This window comes from Somniosus microcephalus, chromosome 26 (genome assembly GCF_052327205.1).
Source record: "Somniosus microcephalus isolate GS21.2 chromosome 26, FLI_Smic_1.0, whole genome shotgun sequence".
Taxonomy (NCBI): Eukaryota; Metazoa; Chordata; class Chondrichthyes; order Squaliformes; family Somniosidae; genus Somniosus; species Somniosus microcephalus.
The window spans coordinates 53,156,909-53,183,232 of NC_141012.1; the positions used below are offsets into that span (position 1 = coordinate 53,156,909).

General features: G+C 56.6%; 1 protein-coding gene across 1 annotated transcript in view; it reads right to left on the reverse strand.

Annotated features, from left to right (window-relative positions):
* Positions 1-26,324, reverse strand: part of nfrkb (nuclear factor related to kappaB binding protein) — a 129,240-nt gene that overhangs the window by 48,254 nt on the left and 54,662 nt on the right. The window contains 5 exon segments of the mRNA XM_085968187.1: positions 97-203; positions 3,518-3,692; positions 5,827-5,887; positions 6,448-6,491; positions 10,800-10,879. Coding sequence (XP_085824313.1) covers positions 97-203; positions 3,518-3,692; positions 5,827-5,887; positions 6,448-6,491; positions 10,800-10,879 — 467 coding nt within the window.

Sequence of the window (26,324 nt, forward strand, 5' to 3'; positions counted from 1 at the left end):
GACTCTCTTCCCAGGGTGTGTTACGATTTCAATCCCTAACTCAATCTACAAGCACAGTCCCTTTTCATTTTTTACCAGCTATTCTCGTCCCTTTACCTGGGCACTGGTGACCTCAGGAGCTAGAAACTGAGAGTCTTTCAGTAGCTCACAGATCTCTGCACGGGTCCCCTCACCGTTGGGAAGACGGGCGGCTGCATCTCGCACTGTGGGAGAGAAATCACTGTTACACAGAACATTTAAACAGCCAATTCTTATAAAGCAGTGGGAGAGAGATGTGTGTTGTAGAGTCTGGAGGATAAACATACAGCAACAGCAACAACAACAACTTGTATTTATACAGCACCTTTAAATAGTAAAACATCCTTAGGCGCTGCACAGGAGTATTTTAAGACAAAAAATTTGACACCGATTCATATAAGGATAAATTAGGGCAGGTGACCAAAAGCTTGGTCAAAGAGGTAGGTTTTAAGGAGCGTCTTAAAGGAGGAGAGAGAGGTAGAGAGGCGGAGAGGTTTAGGGAGGGAATTCCAGAGCTTAGGGCCTCGGCAACAGAAGGCACGGCCACCAGTGGTGGAGCGATTATAATCAGGGATGCTCAAGAGGGCAGAATTAGAGGAGCGCAGATATCTCGGGGGGCTGTGGGGCTGGAGGAGATTACAGAGATTGGGAGGGGCGAGGCCATGGAGGGATTTGAAAACAAGGATGAGAATTTTGAAATCGAGGTCTCCTAACTGATGATACAAATCCTTCACACACAACCCGGTAACTGGGTCTCCACCCGACAACACCAGAAACACAAACTGCCGCAAATACGCAGCAGGTCTTTCAGCATCTTGTGAGAGGTTGTGTGGGGTAGACTCGGTGTCAGAACTGGCTCTGAATCATGAGTCTGTCTCCTCTCTTGGAGGTGACAGACCGACTGCCCATTCCATACTGGTCGGTTTAGATTTCAGATTTGCAGCATTCACTCTATAAAATCCCCCCACGCCTCCGATCAATACGAGGCTCACTCAACACACTTCACTCAATCATCTGGGCAACATCATTACTGCGAGCTGGTGAGGATCCATCGCACCCCCCTCCCCATACGGCGCGCGTCCCCCCGCCCCCTCCCCAGAGAGCGCGTGTCCTCCGCCCCCCTCCCCAGAGAGCGCGTGTCCCCCCGCCCCCCTCCCCAGAGAGTGCGTGTCCCTCCGCCCCCCTTCCCAGAGGGCGCGTGTCCCCCCTCCCCAGAGAGCTAGTGCCCCCCCTCCCCAGAGAGCGAGTGCCCCCCCGCCTCCCTCCCCAGAGAGCTCATGTCCCCCCGCCCCCCTCCCCAGAGAGCGCGTGTCCCCCCGCGCCCCTCCCCAGAGAGCGCGTGTCCCTCCGGCCCCCTCCCCAGAGAGCGCATGTCCCCCCCGCCCCCCCTCCCCAGAGAGCGCGTGTCCCCCCGCCCCCCCCCCTCCCCAGAGAGCGCATGTCCCCCGCCCCCCTCCCCAGAGAGCGCGCGTCCCCCCCGCCCCCCCCCTCCCCAGAGAGCGCGCGTCCCCCCCGCCCCCCCAGAGAGCGCGTGTCACCCCCGCCCCCCCCCTCCCCAGAGAGCGCGTGTCCCCCCGCCCCCCTCCCCAGAGAGCGCTTCCCCCGCCCGCCTCCCCAGAGAGCGCGTCTCCCCCGCCTCCCCAGAGAGCGTGTCTCCCCCGCCCCCTCCCCAGAGAGTGCGTGACCCCCGCCCCCCTCCCCAGAAAGCGCGTCCCCCGCCCGCCTCCCCAGAGAGCGCGTCTCCCCCGCCCGCCTCCCCAGAGAGCGCGTCTCCCCCGCCCCCCTCCCCAGAGAGCGCGTCTCCCCCGCCCCCCCTCCCCAGAGAGCGCGTGTCCCCCCCGCCCCCCTCCCCAGAGAGCGCGTGTCCCCCCGCCCCCCTCCCGCCTCCCCAGAGAGCGCGTCGCCCCCCTCCCGCCTCCCCAGAGAGCGCGTCTCCCCCGCCCGCCTCCCCAGAGAGCGCGTCTCCCCCGCCCCCCTCCCCAGAGAGCGCGTCTCCCCCGCCCCCCCTCCCCAGAGAGCGTGTGTCCCCCCCGCCCCCCTCCCCAGAGAGCGCGTGTCCCCCCGCCCCCCTCCCCAGAGAGCGCGTGTCCCCCCGCCCCCCCTCCCCAGAGAGCGCGTGTCCCCCCGCCCCCTCCCCAGAGAGCGCGTGTCCCCCCACCCCCTCCCCAGAGAGCGCGTGTCCGCCGCCCCCCCCTCCCCAGAGAGCGCGTGTCCCCCCGCCCCCCTCCCCAGAGAGTGCGTGTCCCCCGCCCCCCTCCCCAGAGAGCGCGTGTCCCCCCGCCCCCCTCCCCAGAGAGTGCGTGTCCCCCGCCCCCTCTCCCCAGAGAGCGCGTGTCCCCCCGCCCCCCTCCACAGAGAGTGCGTGTCCCCCGCCCCCTCTCCCCAGAGAGCGCGTGTCCCCCCCGCCCCCCTCCCCAGAGAGCGCGTGTCCCCCGCCCCCTCTCCCCAGAGAGCGGCGTGTCCCCCCGCCCCCTCTCCCCAGAGAGCGCGTGTCCCCCCGCCCCCCTCCACAGAGAGTGCGTGTCCCCCGCCCCCTCTCCCAGAGAGCGCGTGTCCCCCCGCCCCCTCTCCCCAGAGAGTGCGTGTCCCCCGCCCCCTCTCCCCAGAGAGCGCGTGTCCCCCCACCCCCCTCCACAGAGAGTGCGTGTCCCCCGCCCCCACTCCACAGAGAGTGCGTGTCCCTCCGCGCCCCCCCTCCCCAGAGAGCGCGTGTCCCTCCGCCCCCCCTCCCCAGAGAGCGCGTGTCCCCCCGCCCCCCTCCCCAGAGAGCGCGTGTCCCCCCGCCCGCTCTCCCCAGAGAGCGCGTGTCCCCCCGCCCGCTCTCCCCAGAGAGCGCGTGTCCGCGCCCCCTCTCCCCAGAGAGCGCGTGTCCCTCCGCGCCCCCCCCTCCCCAGAGAGCGCGTGTCCCCCCCCGCCCCCCTCCCCCAGAGAGCGCGTGTCCCCCCCGCCCCCCTCCCCAGAGAGCGCGTGTCCCCCCGCCCCCTCTCCCCAGAGAGCGCCTGCCCGCTCTGCTGTCCCCGGCCTCCTCTGCAGCCCCCCCGCGGAGTGCCGGCTGCGCTCTGTGAGCCCGGCACTTCTCTTGGTGCCGGGCTCTTTTGCCGGCACTCTGGTCCCTGGTGGCCCAGCTGGGCCCGGGTTGTGCTGCTCTAAGCCCTGCCCCTTTAACAAGGGGAGGAAGGCCTGCAGTACCGTGGCGCTGCGGCACGTAGCACTGCGATATTTCCTCGCAGCGCCCCAAGAGGGAGGCGGGGGGCTACTTCCCTCTTTGGGCGCTACCGATGAATTTCGGCCACGGGGGCGCAAATTTTTTCGGGGTGCTACTCAATTTTTCCCCTAGTCTTTTATCCACTTCTGAATTTCCCCTCCAATCAATTCAGTTGGTATTTGGACAAACTCGATTTTCTAGAAGCTTTGCCAAGATGATTTTGAAAGCAAATTTATGTAAAAACAATCCACCCGACTTCCTTCCCTTGCCCAGAGTCTAGTGTCAGAATCTCACCCAGTGACAGAATGGTGACATAGGCCGGCCTATCAGATCGCAGCAGTGAATGTTCTCGTGCCTTATTGAGAGAAGGATCCTTGTCAAACACCCCCTTCACCGGGCCAACCACAGAGTCAAAGCCGTGCATACGGAAGGTGAAGGCCTTGTGGGGCTGGCTGTATCGCTGGCGCTCCTGTGGAAAGAACCACAAACTGTTAGCTGTAGTCTCCAGGACTAGTTTTGAAGCAAGATCCACAAGTATAGCGTGGGGTTTTCTGCACATCAAACGAAAACTGCCCACAACTTGTCGGGTCCAAGGCAGCAGTGTCGGGACACTCTCCAGCTCACACCCCTCTCATCCCTGGGGTTCCAAGCACGTGAACTCATCCTCCAGTGAATGAGCAGACACCAACTCCAGCCAAGGGGACAACCTCAAGCAGGCAAAAGGAGCCACTTGGGATCCCAGCACAGATTTCACCTCCCTCTGGTGTTGGCGGGGGTCACATTTGTTGCCCATCCCTAGTTGCCGTGATTAGGACTGGAGTCACATGTACGTCACACCAGGCAGGGGTGGCCATTCCCTTCCCCGAAGGGCAGGTGTGAACCAGTTGGGTTTTTGCAACAACCCAGCAGCTTTTTTCTGCTTGTAGATTTTTTATTGAATTCAGTGATACAGCTTGCCCTGGTGAGATTGATGGCACAATCTGTGGGTCGCTGGTCCAGTATCAGAACCACAAGACTAATGTACCCTGAGTGTATCTGATCCACGGCCCAAACCCTTCCAGCTGGAACACTGGACAAGGAGTTTCCTAGCATGGACTGAGAATTGGTTAACAGACAGAAAACAAAAAGTAGGGATAAACGGGTCTTTTTCAGGGTGGCAGGCTGTGACTAGTGGGGTACCGCAAGGATCGGTGCTTGGGCCCCAGCTACTCACAATCTATATCAATGATTTGGATGAGGGGACTAAATGTAACATTTCCAAATTTGCTGATGATACAAAGCTAGGTGGCAGTGTCAGTTGTGAAGAGGATGTGAAGAGGCTTCAAGGGGATCTCGACAGGCTCAGTGAGTGGGCGAGAACATGGCAGATGGATTATAATGTGGATAAATGTGAAGTTATCCACTTTGGTAGAAAAAACAGAAAGACAGAGTATTTCCTAAATGGTGAAAGATTGGGGAATGCAGATGCTCAAAGGGACCTGGGTGTCCTTGTACATGAGTCACTGAAAGTGAATGTGCAGGTGCAGCAAGCCATTAGGAAGGCAAATGGTATGCTGGCCTTCATTACAAGAGGATTTGAGTACAGGAGTAAATAAGTCTTACTCCTATAGAGCCTTGGTGAGACCACACCTGGAGTACTGTGTACAATTTTGGTCTCCTTACCTAAGGAAGGATATACTTGCCATAGAGGGAGTGCAGCGAAGGTTCACGAGATTGATTCCTGGGATGGCGGGACTGTCGTATGAGAAGAGATTGAGTAAACTAGGCCTGTATTCTCTTGAATTCAGAAGAATGAGAGGGGATCTCATTGAAGCATACAAAATATAGGGTGGGTGCTGGGAGAATGTTTCCCTTGGCCGGGGAGTCTAGAACCAGGGGCCACAGCCTCAGGATAAAGGGTCGGCCATTCAGGACTGGGATGAGAAGAAATTTCTTCACACAGATGGTGGTGAATCTTTGGAATTCTCTGCCCCAGAGGGCTGTGGAGGTTCAGTCATTGGGTATATTCAAAACAGAAGTCGATAGATTTCTGACTAGTAAGGGCATCAAGGGATATGGCGATAGGGCCAGTGAATGGAGTTGAGGCAGAAGATCAGCCATGATCTTATTGAATGGCGGAGCAGGCTCGAAGGGCCGAATGGCCAACTCCTGCTCCTATTTCTTATGTTCCTCCTCTGAAAGAATCTGACTCAAACAGTCATTGGGGATCTTGCTCTACAGGCACAGCTTATTCAATGCTTACTGTCACCCATGGCTGGGGCAGAGCATGGCGTCTAAGCTCCATATCTCTGCAACCTGTACCCTTGTATCAGCAGCCACTGGTCCCCGACACCGCTTCAACACGTGGATATAGTGAGACCCAGTTACTTACTGACGAGCTCAGAGTCTGAAGACAGTTACATTTTGAAATAGTCTAGGTCTGCACACTTGAATAGATCAGCAGATTTGGGCGTTGTTGCAGGGTACAGTGCGGGTTGGAGGGTGCTGCGATTACAGGGCACCCGGGGCGGGTGGGTGGTCACAGGGCACTCTGACCAAGATACCATCAGGGATGCAGGGATTTGGGGGCTAAATAAGTCCGTCATTTGAGCCCAGATTCTCACCTGTTCCTGGAAAACACGCTTTTCATCTCCAGTGCTGGCTCTCACCACATAGTCCGTTCTCCTACAATTAAACAAATAACACCAGTCACTCACCAGAACTACAGGGGCTCTCCATGCTCCCTCCCTGTGCTCTGTGGATGAAGACAGCTGCTCTGCAACTCATGTTGGGATTTGGGAATAGATCTTTGTTGAGCCGGACGGGGAAGGGGTGGTCTAATGGTTTGAAACTTTCTGCTGGTAGTACCCGCCCACATTCACCCAGTTACACAAGGTGTGTTCAAGGACACTGCTCCCAACAGTGTGCGGCCCATGAGCTGGCTTCAATTCTTAAATATTTCACATTTCACGCACCAACTCCTCATAACCCAAACTATGTATTTTATTTGAAGAGAATGTTCCGAGTATAAACCACGAAGCCACCCGCACTGGGCACACCATTAAACCCAGCTCCTGCAATTCTTAATGATAGCTATAAATAGATGACATTCTGAGGATAAGTGCCATATTATATCGAGGTAACAGCACAATCTCACAGCCCCTCTCCCTGCCAGTTCCAGAGCAGTGATAAGAGACAACATTTGCAGAATCCCCTCAGGCCCCAGAACCCACAATGATACTTACACCCTGGGGGTTGGGGGTGTGATGTCTGGAAGCTCCTCAGATTCCTGTGGGAGAGAGAAACAAATCGGTCACAGCCTGCTTTAGGAGTGCTGCTTGATCCTAACCCAACATTAGCCCTCGGAGACCCCAGTGTGGATAGTTTCAGACCAGTGAGGGCAGTGCGCGAATCTCTCAAAACAGGTGCAGATCGCAAATCAAACTAATTATTTGACAAACAACAAAGAATTCAGAACACAGCATATTACTGAAATAATACAGCTGGCAGAGGTGGGGAGTAATGGGGTTAGGGTTAGAAATAGGTGCAAGTGGGCTTTAAAACTCCTCTGGTTCAGGGGGGCGCTGCATTTTAATTGGGACAGCGTTCCGGGGTAGAACCTGCTCTGGGGTCAGACAAGAACACTGACCTTTCACCTCAGGGACCCGGTTCATAATGCAGCAGTGAGAGGCACGGTGATGGGGGGAGGCTCCGGTGAGAAGCACGGTGATGGGGGGAGGTTCCGGTGAGAAGCACGGTGATGGGGGGAGGCTCCGGTGAGAAGCACGGTGATGGGGGGAGGCTCCGGTGAGAAGCACGGTGATGGGGGGAGGCTCCGGTGAGAAGCACGGTGATGGGGGGGGTTCCGGTGAGAAGCACGGTGATGGGGGGGAGGCTCTGGTGAGAAGCACGGTGATGGGGGGAGGCTCCGGTGAGAAGCACGGTGATGGGGGGAGGCTCCGGTGAGAAGCACGGTGATGGGGGGAGGCTCCAGTGAGAAGCACGGTGATGGGGGGAGGCTCCGGTGAGAAGCACGGTGATGGGGGGAGGCTCCGGTGAGAAGCACAGTGATGGGGGGAGGCTCCGGTGAGAAGCACGGTGATGGGGGGAGGCTCCGGTGAGAGGCACGGTGATGTGGGGAGGCTCTAGTGAGAAGCACGGTGATGGGGGGAGGCTCCGGTGAGAAGCACGGTGATGGGGGGAGGCTCCGGTGAGAAGCACGGTGATGGGGGGAGGCTCCGGTGAGAAGCACGGTGATGGGGGGAGGCTCCGGTGAGAAGCACGGTGATGGGGGGAGGCTCCGGTGAGAGGCACGGTGATGGGGGGAGGCTCCGGTGAGAGGCACGGTGATGGGGGGAGGCTCCGGTGAGCAGCATGGTGATGGGGGGAGGCTCCAGTGAGGCAGGGTGATGGGGGGAGGCTCCGGTGAGAAGCACGGTGATGGGGGGAGGTTCCGGTGAGAAGCACGGTGATGGGGGGAGGCTCCGGTGAGAGGCACGGTGATGGGGGGAGGCTCCGGTGAGAGGCACGGTGATGTGGGGAGGCTCTAGTGAGAAGCACGGTGATGGGGGGAGGCTCCGGTGAGAAGCACGGTGATGGGGGGAGGCTCCAGTGAGGCACGGTGATGGGGGGAGGCTCCGGTGAGAAGCACGGTGATGGGGGGAGGTTCCGGTGAGAAGCACGGTGATGGGGGGATGCTCCGGTGAGAAGCACGGTGATGGGGGGATGCTCCGGTGAGAAGCACGGTGATGGGGGGAGGCTCCAGTGAGAGGCACGGTGATGGGGGGAGGCTCCGGTGAGGCAGGGTGATGGGGGGAGGCTTCGGTGAGAAGCACGGTGATGGGGGGAGGCTCCGGTGAGGCAGGGTGATGGGGGGAGGCTCCAGTGAGAGGCACGGTGATGGGGGGAGGTTCCGGTGAGAAGCACGGTGATGGGGGGAGGCTCCAATGAGGAGCACAGTGATGGGGGGAGGCTCCAGTGAGAAGCATGGTGATGGGGGGAGGCTCCAGTGAGGCAGGGTGATGGGGGGAGGCTCCGGTGAGAAGCCCGGTGATGGGGGGAGGTTCCGGTGAGAAGCACGGTGATGGGGGGAGGCTCCGGTGAGAAGCCCGGTGATGGGGGGAGGCTCCGGTGAGAAGCCCGGTGATGGGGGGAGGCTCCGGTGAGAAGCACGGTGATGGGGGGAGGCTCTGGTGAGAAGCACAGTGATGGGGGGAGGCTCCAGTGAGGCAGGGTGATGGGGGGAGGCTCCGGTGAGAAGCACGGTGATGGGGGGAGGCTCCGGTGAGAAGCACGGTGATGGGGGGAGGCTCCAGTGAGGCAGGGTGATGGGGGGAGGCTCCAGTGAGAGGCACGGTGATGGGGGGAGGCTCCAGTGAGAGGCACGGTGATGGGGGGAGGCTCCGGTGAGGCAGGGTGATGGGGGGAGGCTCCGATGAGAAGCACGGTGATGGGGGGAGGCTCCGGTGAGGCAGGGTGATGGGGGGAGGCTCCAGTGAGAGGCACGGTGATGGGGGGAGGTTCCGGTGGGAAGCACGGTGATGGGGGGAGGCTCCAATGAGGAGCACAGTGATGGGGGGAGGCTCCAGTGAGAAGCATGGTGATGGGGGGAGGCTCCAGTGAGGCAGGGTGATGGGGGGAGGCTCCGGTGAGAAGCCCGGTGATGGGGGGAGGTTCCGGTGAGAAGCACGGTGATGGGGGGAGGCTCCGGTGAGAAGCCCGGTGATGGGGGGAGGCTCCGGTGAGAAGCACGGTGATGGGGGGAGGCTCTGGTGAGAAGCACAGTGATGGGGGGAGGCTCCAGTGAGGCAGGGTGATGGGGGGAGGCTCCGGTGAGAAGCACGGTGATGGGGGGAGGCTCCGGTGAGAAGCACGGTGATGGGGGGAGGCTCCAGTGAGGCAGGGTGATGGGGGGAGGCTCCGGTGAGAAGCACGGTGATGGGGGGAGGCTCCAGTGAGGCAGTGTGGTGGGGGGAGGCTCCAGTGAGAGGCAGAGGTAATATCTCCTATTAGCGGTTAGCCACTGGGCTGGAGAGCAGCACTGATAAATGAGACTGCCCTCTGCTAACAACAACAACAACTTGTATTTATATAGCGTCTAACGTAGTAAAACGTCCCAAGGTGCTGCACAGGAGTATTATAAGACAACAAATTTGACACCGATCCATATAAGGAGAAATTAGGGCAGGTGACCAAAAGCTTGGTCAAAGAGGGAGGTTTTAAGGAGCGTCTTAAAGGAGGAGAGAGAGGCGGAGAGGTTTAGGGAGGGAATTCCAGAGCTTAGGGCCTCGGCAACTGAAGGCACGGCCACCAGTGGTGGAGCGATTATAATCAGGGATGCTCAAGAGGGCAGAATTAAGGAACGCAGATATCTCGGGGGGTTGTGGGGCTGGAGGAGATTACTGAGATAGGGGGGCGAGGCCATGGAGGGATTTGAAAACAAGGATGAGAATTTGAAATCGAGGCGCTGCTTAACCGGGAGCCAGTGTAGGTCAGCGAGCAGAGGGGTGATGGGTGAACGGGACTTAGTGCAAGTTCGGACACGGGGCAGCCGGGTTTTGGATGAGCTCAAGTTTACATAGGGTGGAATGTGGGAGGCCAGCCAGGAGTGTGTTGGAATAGTCAAGTCTAGAGGTAACAAAGGCATGGATGAGGGTTTCAGCAGCAGATGAGCTGAACCAAGGGCGGAGACGGGCGATGTTACGGAGGTGGAAATAGGTGGTCTTGGTGATGGAGAGGATATGTGGTCGGAAGCTCATGTCAGGGTCAAATATGACACCAAGGTTGCGAACAGTGTGGTTCAGCCTCAGACAGGTGTTAGGGAGAGGGATGGAGTCAGTGACTGGGGAACGGAGTTTGTGGCAGGGACCGAAAACAATGACAGGGTCACACTAATAAGGGAGTGAAGTCTGGCGGGCAACCCACATGTGTTTAGTGGTAAATTATGAGATGAATTTTTTTTGAGTACTGCTCTATCAGCTGAGTTATATTGCAGAACCGCCTCAAGTTCCCCCGACGTATATTCTATTGGAGTCCACTCCTCTCCCAAGACCCCTGCCCCCATCCGTAGTCCTACCCTCCGCTGGTTCTGGGCTCAAAACAAGTCAGCCCAACTGGATTTGGAATATGAACTGCTCACACCCATCCCTGGTAGCCGAGGCACACTTGGTCCAGTACAACCACACACCACGGCACAGGACTAATGCACCAGAAAGAGTGGCTTCAATGGGTTGAATGACCAACCTCTGACTTTATTTACAACCAGAAGGCAGCCAAAGTTTTGAAATGCTCCCTGATCCCATACTATGCAGTGTGCAGGTAGGACGTGGGCCGGGACTGGACAGAAATCTCTGCGATCACATTCACCAAGAATTCGCTGGAGTGGCTGGCAGCTCCTTCCCAACACGCAGCCAAATGTCTCAGACTAACGAAAGCTGCTGCGATGAGAGAGGTTTCGAACTGCACATTAACCTCCTCGGTTCCTCTTGTAAATTGTTTGAAAGTGACTGACAGACAGGGATAGAACTGGCAGGGTTGCCTCTGCCTGTGTGAGGCGCTGTGTGATAAGCGGAGGGCTAAGTCAGTTATACAGCTATACCTTGGGAAACGTCTGATCCTTGACCTCGAACCACAGCTGACACAACGAGGTCATTTCCTTCTCTGAGTCCCGCCCAGAACCTGGGGAATTGGGAACAGGAAGTTATTAAGGTGATTGAACAGCTATTGATCTCAATCTTTCCATTTAATTACTAACCAATCTCCCCCATCATTGCTTAAAGATAGAAAGCACTCTGGCTCCTGCACGGACAGTTACTATGATCTCACTAAATGTGACGGTCCATCTTTGTAAAACAGAGAATTTAGTGAAGATATTACATGATCAATTTGAAGAAAAAATATTACACACCTCACTGATACTGAACAGAGACTTATAAATATTACAGCTGGAATTGTATTTAGCACACGCCAGTAAGATGCAGCGAACTTTGTTTATTCTTCCCTCCTTCATCCTCTTCCCCAGTTATTTACATGACGATGAAGGATTTCTCCTCGCCCTTGCTTCCCACGGTAGCTGACTGGGAATAAGTGCTGCCCAGAGAGGTTTTTCCTACATCTTCAGTCTCAATGACCAACTCCTGAATAAGTGACCATTCATCAGTCTGAGCCTGACTGACTGACTGATGGACTCCAACTGCAAAGTCCAAGGTCCACATCAAAGCATCTGGTAAGGTCCTCCTGTGCCCTTGGCCCACTCAGCAACACCTTCTCCTACACAAGAGAGCGAGAGGAGCGGCGCTGTACAGAGCGCGAGAGGAGCAGCGAGGGGAGCGGGAGCAGCGGCGCTGTAAAGAGCGGTGAGGGGAGTGGGAACAACGGCGCTGTAAAGAGCAGCGAGGGGAGTGGGAACAGTGGCGCTGTAAAGAGCGGCGAGGGGAGCGGGAGCAGCGGCGCTGTAAAGAGCAGCGAGGGGAGTGGGAACAGTGGCGCTGTAAAGAGCGGCGAGGGGAGTGGGAGCAGCGGCGCTGTAAAGAGCAGCGAGGGGAGTGGGAACAGTGGCGCTGTAAAGAGCGGCGAGGGGAGTGGGAGCAGCGGCGCTGTAAAGAGCAGCGAGGGGAGTGGGAACAGCGGCGCTGTAAAGAGCAGCGAGGGGAGTGGGAACAGTGGCGCTGTAAAGAGCAGCGAGGGGAGTGGGAGCAGCGGCGCTGTAAAGAGCAGCGAGGGGAGTGGGAGCAGCGGCGCTGTAAAGAGCGGCGAGGGGAGTGGGAGCAGCGGCGCTGTAAAGAGCGCGAGGGGAGTGGGAACAGCGGCGCTGTAAAGAGCGCGAGGGGAGTGGGAGCAGCGGCGCTGTAAAGAGCAGCGAGGGGAGCGGGAGCAGCGGCGCTGTAAAGAGCAGCGAGGGGAGTGAGAACAACGGCGCTGTAAAGAGCAGCGAGGGGAGCGGGAGCAGCGGCGCTGTAAAGAGCAGCGAGGGGAGTGAGAACAGCGGCGCTGTAAAGAGCGGCGAGGGGAGTGAGAACAACGGCGCTGTAAAGAGCGGCGAGGGGAGTGGGAACAGTGGCGCTGTAAAGAGCAGCGAGGGGAGTGGGAACAGCGGCGCTGTAAAGAGCGGCGAGGGGAGTGGGAGCAGCGGCGCTGTAAAGAGCGGCGAGGGGAGTGGGAACAGCGGCGCTGTAAAGAGCGGCGAGGGGAGTGGGAGCAGCGGCGCTGTAAAGAGCAGCGAGGGGAGTGGGAGCAGCGGCGCTGTAAAGAGCGGCGAGGGGAGTGGGAGCAGCGGCGCTGTAAAGAGCGGCGAGGGGAGTGGGAACAGCGGCGCTGTAAAGAGCGCGAGGGGAGTGGGAGCAGCGGCGCTGTAAAGAGCGGCGAGGGGAGTGGGAGCAGCGGCGCTGTAAAGAGCGGCGAGGGGAGTGGGAGCAGCGGCGCTGTAAAGAGCGCGAGGGGAGTGGGAGCAGCGGCGCTGTAAAGAGCGGCGAGGGGAGTGGGAGCAGCGGCGCTGTAAAGAGCGGCGAGGGGAGTGGGAGCCGCGGCGCTGTAAAGAGCGGCGAGGGGAGTGGGAGCAGCGGCGCTGTAAAGAGCGGCGAGGGGAGTGGGAGCAGCGGCGCTGTAAAGAGCGGCGAGGGGAGTGGGAGCAGCGGCGCTGTAAAGAGCGCGAGGGGAGTGGGAGCAGCGGCGCTGTAAAGAGCGGCGAGGGGAGTGGGAGCAGCGGCGCTGTAAAGAGCGGCGAGGGGAGTGGGAGCAGCGGCGCTGTAAAGAGCGGCGAGGGGAGTGGGAGCAGCGGCGCTGTAAAGAGCGCGAGGGGAGCGGGAGCAGCGGCGCTGTAAAGAGCGCGAGGGGAGCGGGAACAGTGGCGCTGTAAAGAGCGCGAGGGGAGTGGGAGCAACGGCGCTGTAAAGAGCGCGAGGGGAGCGTGAGCAGCGGCGCTGTAAAGAGTGGCGAGGGGAGTGGGAACAACGGCGCTGTAAAGAGCAGCGAGGGGAGTGGGAGCAGCGGCGCTGTAAAGAGCAGCGAGGGGAGTGGGAACAGCGGCGCTGTAAAGAGCGGCGAGGGGAGTGGGAGCAGCGGCGCTGTAAAGAGCGCGAGGGGAGTGGGAGCAGCGGCGCTGTAATGAGCGGCGAGGGGAGTGGGAGCAGCAGCGCTGTAAAGAGCGGCGAGGGGAGTGAGAACAGTGGCGCTGTAAAGAGCGGCGAGGGGAGCGGGAACAGTGGCGCTGTAAAGAGCGGCGAGGGGAGCGGGAGCAGCGGCGCTGTAAAGAGCGGCGAGGGGAGTGGGAACAGCGGCGCTGTAAAGAGCGGCGAGGAGAGTGGGAACAGCGGCGCTGTAAAGAGCGGCGAGGGGAGTGGGAACAGCGGCGCTGTAAAGAGCGGCGAGGGGAGTGGGAACAGCGGCGCTGTAAAGAGCAGCGAGGGGAGTGGGAACAGTGGCGCTGTAAAGAGCGGCGAGGGGAGTGGGAGCAGCGGCGCTGTAAAGAGCGGCGAGGGGAGTGGGAGCAGCGGCGCTGTAAAGAGCGGCGAGGGGAGTGGGAGCAGCGGCGCTGTAAAGAGCGCGAGGGGAGTGGGAGCAGCGGCGCTGTAAAGAGCGGCGAGGGGAGTGGGAGCAGCGGCGCTGTAAAGAGCGGCGAGGGGAGTGGGAGCAGCGGCGCTGTAAAGAGCGGCGAGGGGAGTGGGAGCAGCGGCGCTGTAAAGAGCGCGAGGGGAGCGGGAGCAGCGGCGCTGTAAAGAGCGCGAGGGGAGCGGGAACAGTGGCGCTGTAAAGAGCGCGAGGGGAGTGGGAGCAACGGCGCTGTAAAGAGCGCGAGGGGAGCGTGAGCAGCGGCGCTGTAAAGAGTGGCGAGGGGAGTGGGAACAACGGCGCTGTAAAGAGCAGCGAGGGGAGTGGGAGCAGCGGCGCTGTAAAGAGCGCGAGGGGAGCGGGAACAGTGGCGCTGTAAAGAGCGCGAGGGGAGTGGGAGCAACGGCGCTGTAAAGAGCGCGAGGGGAGCGTGAGCAGCGGCGCTGTAAAGAGTGGCGAGGGGAGTGGGAACAACGGCGCTGTAAAGAGCAGCGAGGGGAGTGGGAGCAGCGGCGCTGTAAAGAGCAGCGAGGGGAGTGGGAACAGCGGCGCTGTAAAGAGCGGCGAGGGGAGTGGGAGCAGCGGCGCTGTAAAGAGCGCGAGGGGAGTGGGAGCAGCGGCGCTGTAATGAGCAGCGAGGGGAGTGGGAGCAGCGGCGCTGTAAAGAGCGGCGAGGGGAGTGAGAACAGTGGCGCTGTAAAGAGCGGCGAGGGGAGTGGGAACAGTGGCGCTGTAAAGAGCGGCGAGGGGAGCGGGAGCAGCGGCGCTGTAAAGAGCGGCGAGGGGAGTGGGAACAGCGGCGCTGTAAAGAGCGGCGAGGGGAGTGGGAACAGCGGCGCTGTAAAGAGCGGCGAGGGGAGTGGGAACAGCGGCGCTGTAAAGAGCAGCGAGGGGAGTGGGAACAGTGGCGCTGTAAAGAGCGGCGAGGGGAGTGGGAGCAGCGGCGCTGTAAAGAGCGGCGAGGGGAGTGAGAACAGTGGCGCTGTAAAGAGCGGCGAGGGGAGTGGGAACAGTGGCGCTGTAAAGAGCGGCGAGGGGAGTGGGAGCAGCGGCGCTGTAAAGAGCGGCGAGGGGAGTGGGAACAGCGGCGCTGTAAAGAGCGCGAGGGGAGTGGGAGCAGCGGCGCTGTAAAGAGCAGCGAGGGGAGTGGGAACAGCGGCGCTGTAAAGAGCAGCGAGGGGAGTGGGAACAGCGGCGCTGTAAAGAGCAGCGAGGGGAGTGGGAGCAGCGGCGCTGTAAAGAGCGGCGAGGGGAGTGGGAACAGCGGCGCTGTAAAGAGCAGCGAGGGGAGTGGGAGCAGCGGCGCTGTAAAGAGCGGCGAGGGGAGTGGGAACAGCGGCGCTGTAAAGAGCAGCGAGGGGAGTGGGAGCAGCGGCGCTGTAAAGAGCGGCGAGGGGAGTGAGAACAGTGGCGCTGTAAAGAGCGGCGAGGGGAGTGGGAACAGTGGCGCTGTAAAGAGCGGCGAGGGGAGTGGGAGCAGCGGCGCTGTAAAGAGCGGCGAGGGGACTGGGAACAGCGGCGCTGTAAAGAGCGCGAGGGGAGTGGGAGCAGCGGCGCTGTAAAGAGCAGCGAGGGGAGTGGGAACAGCGGCGCTGTAAAGAGCGGCGAGGGGAGTGGGAACAGCGGCGCTGTAAAGAGCGCGAGGGGAGTGGGAGCAGCGGCGCTGTAAAGAGCGGCGAGGGGAGTGGGAGCAGCGGCGCTGTAAAGAGCGCGAGGGGAGTGGGAGCAGCGACGCTGTAAAGAGCGGCGAGGGGAGTGGGAGCAGCGGCGCTGTAAAGAGCGGCGAGGGGAGCGGGAACAGTGGCGCTGTAAAGAGCGCGAGGGGAGCGGGAACAGTGGCGCTGTAAAGAGCGCGAGGGGAGTGGGAGCAACGGCGCTGTAAAGAGCAGCGAGGGGAGTGGGAACAGCGGCGCTGTAAAGAGCGGCGAGGGGAGTGGGAGCAGCGGCGCTGTAAAGAGCGCGAGGGGAGTGGGAGCAGCGGCGCTGTAAAGAGCGGCGAGGGGAGTGGGAGCAGCGGCGCTGTAAAGAGCGGCGAGGGGAGTGGGAGCAGCGGCGCTGTAAAGAGCGCGAGGGGAGCGGGAACGGTGGCGCTGTAAAGAGCGCGAGGGGAGTGGGAGCAACGGCGCTGTAAAGAGCGCGAGGGGAGCGTGAGCAGCGGCGCTGTAAAGAGTGGCGAGGGGAGTGGGAACAACGGCGCTGTAAAGAGCAGCGAGGGGAGTGGGAGCAGCGGCGCTGTAAAGAGCAGCGAGGGGAGTGGGAACAGCGGCGCTGTAAAGAGCAGCGAGGGGAGTGGGAGCAGCGGCGCTGTAAAGAGCGCGAGGGGAGTGGGAGCAGCGGCGCTGTAAAGAGCAGCGAGGGGAGTGGGAGCAGCGGCGCTGTAAAGAGCGGCGAGGGGAGTGAGAACAGTGGCGCTGTAAAGAGCGGCGAGGGGAGCGGGAACAGTGGCGCTGTAAAGAGCGGCGAGGGGAGCGGGAGCAGCGGCGCTGTAAAGAGCGGCGAGGGGAGTGGGAACAGCGGCGCTGTAAAGAGCGGCGAGGGGAGTGGGAACAGCGGCGCTGTAAAGAGCGGCGAGCGGAGTGGGAACAGCGGCGCTGTAAAGAGCGGCGAGGGGAGTGGGAACAGCGGCGCTGTAAAGAGCAGCGAGGGGAGTGGGAACAGTGGCGCTGTAAAGAGCGGCGAGGGGAGTGGGAGCAGCGGCGCTGTAAAGAGCGGCGAGGGGAGTGAGAACAGTGGCGCTGTAAAGAGCGGCGAGGGGAGTGGGAGCAGCGGCGCTGTAAAGAGCGGCGAGGGGAGTGGGAACAGCGGCGCTGTAAAGAGCGCGAGGGGAGTGGGAGCAGCGGCGCTGTAAAGAGCAGCGAGGGGAGTGGGAACAGCGGCGCTGTAAAGAGCAGCGAGGGGAGTGGGAGCAGCGGCGCTGCAAAGAGCGGCGAGGGGAGTGGGAACAGCGGCGCTGTAAAGAGCAGCGAGGGGAGTGGGAGCAGCGGCGCTGTAAAGAGCGGCGAGGGGAGTGGGAACAGCGGCGCTGTAAAGAGCAGCGATGGGAGTGGGAGCAGCGGCGCTGTAAAGAGCGGCGAGGGGAGTGAGAACAGTGGCGCTGTAAAGAGCGGCGAGGGGAGTGGGAACAGTGGCGCTGTAAAGAGCGGCGAGGGGAGTGGGAGCAGCGGCGCTGTAAAGAGCGGCGAGGGGACTGGGAACAGCGGCGCTGTAAAGAGCGCGAGGGGAGTGGGAGCAGCGGCGCTGTAAAGAGCAGCGAGGGGAGTGGGAACAGCGGCGCTGTAAAGAGCGGCGAGGGGAGTGGGAACAGCGGCGCTGTAAAGAGCGCGAGGGGAGTGGGAGCAGCGGCGCTGTAAAGAGCGGCGAGGGGAGTGGGAGCAGCGGCGCTGTAAAGAGCGCGAGGGGAGTGGGAGCAGCGGCGCTGTAAAGAGCGGCGAGGGGAGTGAGAACAGTGGCGCTGTAAAGAGCGGCGAGGGGAGTGGGAACAGTGGCGCTGTAAAGAGCGGCGAGGGGAGTGGGAACAGCGGCGCTGTAAAGAGCGGTGGGGGGAGTGGGAACAGTGGCGCTGTAAAGAGCAGCGAGGGGAGCGGGAGCAGCGGCGCTGTAAAGAGCAGCGAGGGGAGTGGGAACAGCGGCGCTGTAAAGAGCGGCGGGGGGAGTGGGAACAGTGGCGCTGTAAAGAGCGGCGAGGGGAGTGGGAACAGCGGCGCTGTAAAGAGCGGTGGGGGGAGTGGGAACAGTGGCGCTGTAAAGAGCAGCGAGGGGAGCGGGAGCAGCGGCGCTGTAAAGAGCAGCGAGGGGAGTGGGAACAGCGGCGCTGTAAAGAGCGGCGGGGGGAGTGGGAACAGTGGCGCTGTAAAGAGCGGCGAGGGGAGTGGGAACAGCGGCGCTGTAAAGAGCAGCATGGGGAGTGAGAACAACGGCGCTGTAAAGAGCAGCGAGGGGAGTGGGAACAGCGGCGCTGTAAAGAGCGGCGGGGGGAGTGGGAACAGCGGCGCTGTAAAGAGCGGCGAGGGGAGTGGGAACAGCGGCGCTGTAAAGAGCGGCGGGGGAGTGGGAACAGCGGCGCTGTAAAGAGCGGCGAGGGGAGTGGGAACAGCGGCGCTGTAAAGAGCAGCATGGGGGGCGTTAGCAGCGGCGCTGTAAAGAGCAGCGTGGGGGGCGTTAGCAGCGGCGCTGTAAAGAGCAGCGTGGGGGGCGTTAGCAGCGGCGCTGTAAAGAGCAGCGTGGGGGGCGTTAGCAGCGGCGCTGTAAAGAGCGGCGAGGGGAGTGGGAGCCAAGTGAGAAGCAGCAACTCAACAGAGGTAGAATCTGAAAGAGTGATGTCAGTGTAGAAAAAGTGACGTTGGCACAAGGAAAGGAGCTGATTGGTGAGTGATTTTTTAAAAAGTTTTAAGTTTATTTTTGCTAAGTTAGTTCTTAGTCTATTAAATAGAGGCATGGCAGGGCAGCTCAGTCCCGTGGAGTGCACATCCTGTGCCATGTGGACGCTTCACGTAGCCTGGACGACCACATGTCCAGCTACGGCAGCTCGAGATCCGTGTTTCAGAGCTTGAGCGGCGGCTGGAGTCACTGCGGTGCATCCGCGAGGCTGAGAGTTACGTGGATAGCACGTTTCTAGAGGTGGCCACCCCGCAGCTTTAGAGTGTGCAGGCAGAGAGGGAATGGGTGACTGCCAGACAGAAGAGTAGGGCCAGGCAGGTAGTGCAGGAGTCCCCGGAGTGCATCTCACTCTCCAACCAGTATTCTGTTCTGATTACTGGTGGGGGCGATGGTTCCACTGGGGAGTGCAGCCAGAGACAAGTCCATGGCACCACGGGTGGCTCAGCTGCACTGGGGGGCAGGAAAAAGAGTGGAAGAGCAATAGTGGTAGGGGATTCGACAGGGGAGCAGATAGGGGTTTCTGTGGCCATAGACGTGACTCCAGGATGGTATGTTGCCTCCCTGGTGCCAGGGTCAAGGATGTCACTGAGCGGCTGCAGGACACTCGTAGGGGGGAGGGTGAACAGCCAGAGGTCGTTGTCCATATCGGTACCAACGACATAGGCAGAAAGAGGGATGAGGTCCTGCAGGCAGAGTTTAGGGAGCGAAGAGAGAGATTAAAAAGCAGGACCTCAAAGGTAGTAATCTCTGGATTACTCCCGGTGCCACGTGCTAGCGAGTAGAGGAATAGGAGAATAGAACAGATGAATGTGTGGCTGGAGAGATGGTGCAGGAGGGAGGGCTTTAGATTCCTGAGGCATTGGGACCATTTCTGGGGAAGGTGGGACCTGTACAAGCCGGACGGGTTAAACCTCAACAGAGCCGGGACCAATATTCTCGCGGGGAGGTTTGCTAGTGCTGTTGGGGAGGGTTTAAACTAGCTTGGCAGGGGGATGGGCACCAGCATATAGGAGTAGAAAAGAGGAATAAGGTGCATAAAAGAGTGAATGTGTTGGACAGTACTAGAGAAGAAAGTAGTACTAGAGGCGGAAGCAGTACCATATTAGACAGGAGTAGACTAAGACTACGAAAAATTCAAAAATGGGTTTAGAATGCATGTACGTAAACGCACAAAGTGTGGTGAATAAGGTTGATGAGCTACAAGCACAATTAGCCGTGTGGCAATATGATGTTGTGGCAATACTGGAAACATGGCTTAAAAACGGTGAGGACTGGGCACTTAATTTTCAAGGGTACAAGGTGTTCAGAAAAGATAGGGAAGGAAAAAAGGGAGGTGGGGTGGCAGTGCTGATTAAGGAAGACATTGTAGTGTTGGAAAGGGAGGATGTTCTTGAGGGGACAAGGACAGAAACCATTTGGTTAGAGTTGAGGAGCAAAAAGGGTATGATCACGCTATTGGGGGTATTCTACAGGCCTCCAAATAGTGGGAGGGAGGTAGAGGAGCAAATCTGCAGGGAAATCGCAGAGATATTGGGGGACTTTAATTACCCAAATATCGATTGGGATAATGCTAGGGTAAAGGGAAAGGAGGGGGAGGAATTTCTGAAATGTGTTCAGGAGAATTTCCTTGACCAGTATGTTCTTGGCCCAACTAGGAAGGAGGCATTGCTGGATCTGGTGCTGGGGAATGAGGTGGGCCAGGTCGACCAAGTGTCTGTGGGAGAACACTTGGGAACGAGCGATCATTGTATCATAAGATTTAGATTAGCAATGGAGAGGAGCAAGGAACAATCTAGAGTGGAACTTCTAAACTGGAATAGGGCTAACTTCAATGGGATGCGAAAGGATCTAGCCAGGGTAAAATGGAACCAAAGACTGACAGGGAAAACTGTAACGGAACAATGGGTGATCTTTAAGGAGGAGATGGTCCAAGTACAGGCTAGGTACATTCCAACCAGAGGGAAGGGAACCAAAGCAAGGGCTCCTTGGATGACGAGGGAGATTGAGAAGATGATGAAACAAAAAGAGGGTGTATGATGCATGTCAGGTGAATTCTTCAAGGGAGAACCAGACCAAATACAATAAGTTGAGAGGGGAAGTGAAGATGAAAATAAAATTGGCAAAGAGATAATGAGAGTAGAATGGCAGGTAACATAAAAGGGAACCCAAAAATCTTCTACCGGCATGTAAACAGTAAGCGGGTAGTAAGAGGCGGGTGGGGCCTATTAGGGACAATGAAGGTGATATATGCTTAGAGGCGCAGGACAAGGCTAGAATATTCAATGAGTACTTTGTATTGGTGTTTACTAAGGAGGGGGATGCTGACAAAATATCAGTAGAAGTGGAAAAGGTAGAAGCAATGGAAGGGGTGAAAACTGATAGACAGGATATGCTAGAAAGGCTGGGTATGCTTAGAGTGGACAAGTCACCTGGTCCAGATGGCTTGCATCCCAGATTGCTGAGGGATTTGGGGGAGGAGATAGTGGAAGGGCTTGCCATAATTTTCCAATCTTCCCTAGATGCGGGGGAGGTGCCTGAAGATTGGAAAGTGGCAAATGTGACACCATTGTTCAAGGAAGGGTGCAAGGGCAATCCCAGTAACTACAGGCCAGTCAGTTTAACATCAGTGGCTGGTAAAGTTTTAGAAACAATAATCAAGGAAAAAATTAATGGGCACTTGGAGAGGTTTAAGCTAATTAAGGAGAGCTAACACAGATTTGTAAAAGGCAGATCATGTTTGACTAATCGAATTGAATTTTTTGATGAAGTCACAGAGAGGATTGATGACGGGAATGCAATGGATGTTGTCTACATGGATTTTCGGAAGGCATTTGACAAAGTACCACATAGAAGGCTGGTTAACAAAATTGAGGCTCATGGAATAGGTGGGCCAGTGGCAGCTTGGATAAGGAATTGGCTTAAGGACAGAAAACTGCGAGTTGTGGTAAATGGCTGTTTTTCCAGACTGGAGGACAGTAGACAATGGTGTTCCCCAAGGGTCAGTGCTGGGGCCACTGCTTTATAAATGACCTGGATATTGGAATACAAAGTAGAATTTCTAAATTTGCCGATGACACCAAACTTGGGATGTTGCCAACAATGAGAATTATACCAATCGAATGCAACAGGACATAGAAAGGCTAGCAGAATGAGCAGACAAGTGGCAGATGGAATTTAATACAGAGAACTGTGAGGTTATGCAGTCTGGCAGAAAGAACAGGGAGAGGCAATATCTTCTTCTTAGGCAGTCCCTCGGAACCGAGGATGACTTGCTTCCACATTAAAAATGAGTTCGCAGGTGACTGATGCGGGACCTACAGTCTCTGTCACAGGTGGGGCAGACGGTGGTTGAAGGGGCGGGTGGGTGGGGTGCTTGGGTTGACGTGCGCTCCTTGCGCTGCCTGTGTTTGGCTTCCGCTTGCTCCCGGCGAAGAGACTCGAGGTGTTCGGCGCCTTCCCGGATGCTTCTCCTCCACTTTGTGTGGTCTTGGGCCAGGGATTTCCAGGTGTCAGTGGGGATGTTACACTTTTTCAAGGAGGCTTTGAGGGTGTCCTTGAAGCATTTCCTCTGCCCACCTGGGGCTCTCTTGCCGTGCCGGAGCTCCGAGTAGAGCGCTTGTTTTGGGAGTCTCGTATCGGGCATGCGGACAATGTGACCCGTCCATCGGAACTGATTGAGCATGGTCAAAGCTTCAATGCTGGGGATGTTGGCCTGAGCAAGAACACTGATGTTGGTGCGCCTATCCTGCCAATGGATTTGCAGGATCTTGCGGAGGCAGCGTTGGTGGTACCTCTCCAGTGCTTTGAGGTGCCTGCTGTACATGGTCCATGTCTCTGAGGCATACAGCAGGGCGGGTACCACTGCTGCTCTGTAGGCCATGAGCTTAGTGCCGGGTTGGAGGTCCTGATCTTCAAACACTCTCTTCCTGAAGCGACCAAAGCCTGCACTGGCACACTGAAGGCGGTGTTGGACTTCGTCGTCGACGTCTGCCCTTGTTGACAGTAGGCTCCCGAGGTAATATATACTTAATGGCACAGTTTTAAAGAGTGTGCAGGGACAGAGGGACCTGGGAGTTAATGTGCATAGGTCCCTGAAGGTGGCAGGACATATTGAGAGCGGTTAACAAAGCATATGGGATCTTGGGCTTCATAATTAGAGGTACCGAGTACAAAAGTCCAGAAGTTACGCTGAACCTTTATAAACATAGACATAGATAACATAGAAGATAGGAGCAGGAGTAGGCCATTCGGCCCTTCGAGCCTGCTCTGCCATTCAATGAGATCATGGCTGATCATCCAAATTCAGTACCCTGTCCCTGCCTTCTCCCCATATCCCTTGATCCCTTTAGCCTTAAGAAATATATCCAACTCTTTTTTGAATATATTTAATGAACTGGCCTCCACCGCCCTCTGTGGCAGAGAATTCCACAGGTTCACTACTCTCTGGGTGAAGAAATTCCTCCTCATTTCAGTCCTAAATGGCTTACCCCTTATCCTTAGACTATGACCCCTGGTTCTGGACTCCCCGGCCATCATAAACCTCCTTCCTGCATCTAGTCTGTCCAGGCCTGACAGAATTTTATAGGTTTCGATGAGATCCCCTCTCAATCTTCTAAACTCGAGTGAGTATAATCCCAATCGACACAATCTCTCCTCATACGTCATTCCTGCCATCCCAGGTATCAGCCTGGTGAATCTTCGCTGCACTCCTTCCATGGCAAGAACGTCCTTCCTCAGGTAAGGCGACCAAAACTGCACACAATACTCAAGGTGCGGTCTCACCAAGGCCCTGTTCAACTGTAGCAAGACATCCTTGTTCCTGTACTCGAACCCTCTTGCTACGAAGGCCAACATACCATTTGCCTTCTTAACCGCCTGCTGCACCTGCATGCTTACCTTCAGCGACTGGTGCACAAGGACACCCAGGTCTCTTTGCACTTCCCCTTCTCCCAATCTATTGCCGTTCAGATAATAATCTGCCTTCCTGTTTTTGCCACCAAAGTTGATAACCTCACATTTATCCACATTATAGTGCATTTGCCATGTTTCTGCCCAATCACCCAATCTGTCCAAATCGTACTGGAGTTTCACGACATCCTCCTCATAGCTTACCCTCCCACCCAGCTTTGTCGTCTGCAAATTTGGAGATATTACATCCAATTCCCTCGTCCAGATCATTAATATATATTGTGAACAGCTGGGGTCCTAGGACCGATCCTTGCGGTACCCCACTAGTCACTGCCTGCCACTCGGAAAACGACCCGTTATTCCAACTCTTTGCTTTCTGTCCGCCAACCAGTTCTCTATCCAAGTCAATACCTTGCCCCGAATCCCATGTGCCTTAATTTTGCACGCTAATCTCTTATGTGGGACCTTATCGAAAGCCTTCTGAAAGTCCAAATACACCACATCCACTGGTTCTCCCTTATCTATTCTACCAGTTACATCCTCAAAAAATTCCAGTAGATTAGTCAAGCATGATTTACCTTTTGTAAATCCATGCTGACTTTGTCCGATTCTGTCACTGCTTACCAAGTGCTCTGCTATTACATCTTTTATAATAGATTCTAGCATTTTCCCCACTACCGATGTCAGGCTTACCGGTCTATAATTCCCCGTTTTCTCTCTACCACCTTTTTTGAATAGTGGGGTAACATTAGCTACCCTCCAATCCATGGGTACTGTTCCAGAGTCTATCGAGTTCTGGAAGATGACCAGCAATGCATCTACTATTTCTAGGGCCACTTCCTTAAGTTCCCTGGGATGTAGATTATCAGGCCCTGGGGATTTATCAGCCTTCAGTCACATCAATTTTCCTAACACCATTTCCCTACAAATACTGATTTCTTTCAGTTCCACAACTGGAGTATTGCATTCAGTTCTGGTCACCGCACTTTAGGAAGAATCTGAAGGCCCTTGCGAGGGTGCAGTGGAGATTTACCAGAATGGTTCCGGGGATGGGGGATCTTAGCTACAAGAACAGGTTAGAAAAGCTGGATTTGTTTTCATTACAGCAAAGGAGGTTGAGGGGTGATTTGATAGAGGTGTACAGGATTATGACGGGTTTGGATAGGCTGGATAGGCACTTGAGGGAAATAAACTTGCAGGGCTACGGGGATAGAGCAGGGGAATGGGACTGACTGGATTGCTCTACAGAGAGCCGGCACGGACTCGATGGGCCAAATGGCCGCCTCCTGTGCCGTTATGACTCTATAACACGTACTTCAGAATTTCTGTAATGGCTTAAACTGTACAAACTGAAAACGTGGACTTGTTTCCTGTTCCCCAACTGCCTCTCATCAGTTGTCCTTTGTATATTATTTGCCTGGCTCGGTATTGACGTTCCACAGGAGAGCGAGAATGACAACATCCATGAAACATCTCTCTCTTACAAAATGTGCCCTCAGCAGCAGGAATTTCCTAGGACCCAGGGGAAATTTCCAACTCACCCCATAATCCAAGCGAATCATAGAAATTGCAGCATAGGAGGAGGCCATTTGGCCCATCGAGTATCTTCTGGCGCTATCTCTTCAACTGGCACTATCTACTCCACTCTAATCCCCTTTCCTTTTACGGTCTTCCGTAACCAATTGCATTTAGCATGATATATTCTTTGCATCAATAGCTAATTATAGTCAACCATTCCATATTCAAGTAACTTTCTGTGTGGAAAAAATTCCAACTTCATTTTTCTCATGATAAGCCTTGTGCCCCCTTGTTACTGATTCACTAACCAGTAAACAATCTTTTACTCTTTCAAAACCTTTCATAATTTTGAAACCCTGTATTAGATCTCTTGTAGCAGTTTCTATTCCAGTAAAAAAAAGCCACAATTCCCAACCTTTTTCAAAACTATAACCTCTCATTCCTGGTGTCCTAGAATCATAGAATGGTTACAGTACAGAATGAGGCCATTCGGCCCATGCTGGCTCTCTGCAAGAGCGCTTCAGCCAGTCCCACTCCCCCGACCTTTCCCCATAGCCCTGCAAATGTTTTCCCCTCAGGTTCTTATCCAATTCCTTTCTGAAAGCCGTGATTGAATCTGCCTCCACCACCCTCTCAGGCAGCGCATTCCGGATCCTAACCACTCGCTGCGGAAAAAAGTTTTTCCTCATGTTGCCTTTGGTTCTTTTGCCAATCACCTTAAATCTGTGTCCTCTGGTTCTCGACCCTTCTGCCAATGGGAACAGTTTCTCTCTATTTACTCTGTCCAGACCCCTCATGATTTTGAACACCTCTATCAAATCTCCTCTCAATCTTCTCTGCTCTAAGGAGAACAACCCCAGCTTCTCCAGTCTATCCATGTAGCTGAAGCCCCTCATCTCTGGAACCATTCTTGTAAATCTTTTCTGCACCTTCTCTAAGGCCTTCACATCCTTCCTAAAGTGTGGTGCCCAGAATTGCACACAATACTCCAGTTGAGGCCGAACCAGTGTTTTATAAAGGTTCGTCATAACTTCCTTGCTTTTGTACTCTATTCCTCTGTTTATGAAGCCCAGAATCCCGATTTGTGCACATTTACACCCAGGTCTCTCTCTTCATGCACCCACTTTAGAATTGTATCCTTTAGTTTATATTGCCTCTCCTCGTTCTTCCTACCAAAATGTATCACTCGCACTTTTCTGCATTAAATTTCATCTGCCACATGTCCGCCCATTTCACCAGCCTGTCTATGTCCCCTTGAAGTCTTATCACCATCATCCCCACTGTTTCCTATACTTCCAAGTTTTGTGTCATCTGCAAATTTTGACATTGTGCCCCTTACACCCACATCCAAGTCATTCATATATATCAAGAAAGGCAGTGGTCCTAGTACCAACCCCTGGGGAACAGCACTGTATACCTTCCTCCAGTCCGATAAACAACCATTCACTACTCAAAGTTTCCCATCACATAACCAATTTCGTATCCATGCTGCCACTGTCCTTTTTATTCTAGGGGCTTCAACTTTGCTGGCAAGCCTATTATGTGGCACTTTATCAAACGCTAGCAACACCAGAAAGATTCTAGTGAATCTTCACTGCACCCTGTCCATGGCGCTAATATTACGTGGGATTACATAGGATATACGGCACAGAAACAGGCCATTCGGCCCAACCAGTCCATGCCGGCGTTTATGCTCCACACGAGCCTCCTCCTGTCTTTCCTCATCTAAATCTATCAGCATAACCCTCTATTCCTTTCTCCCTCATATGCTTGT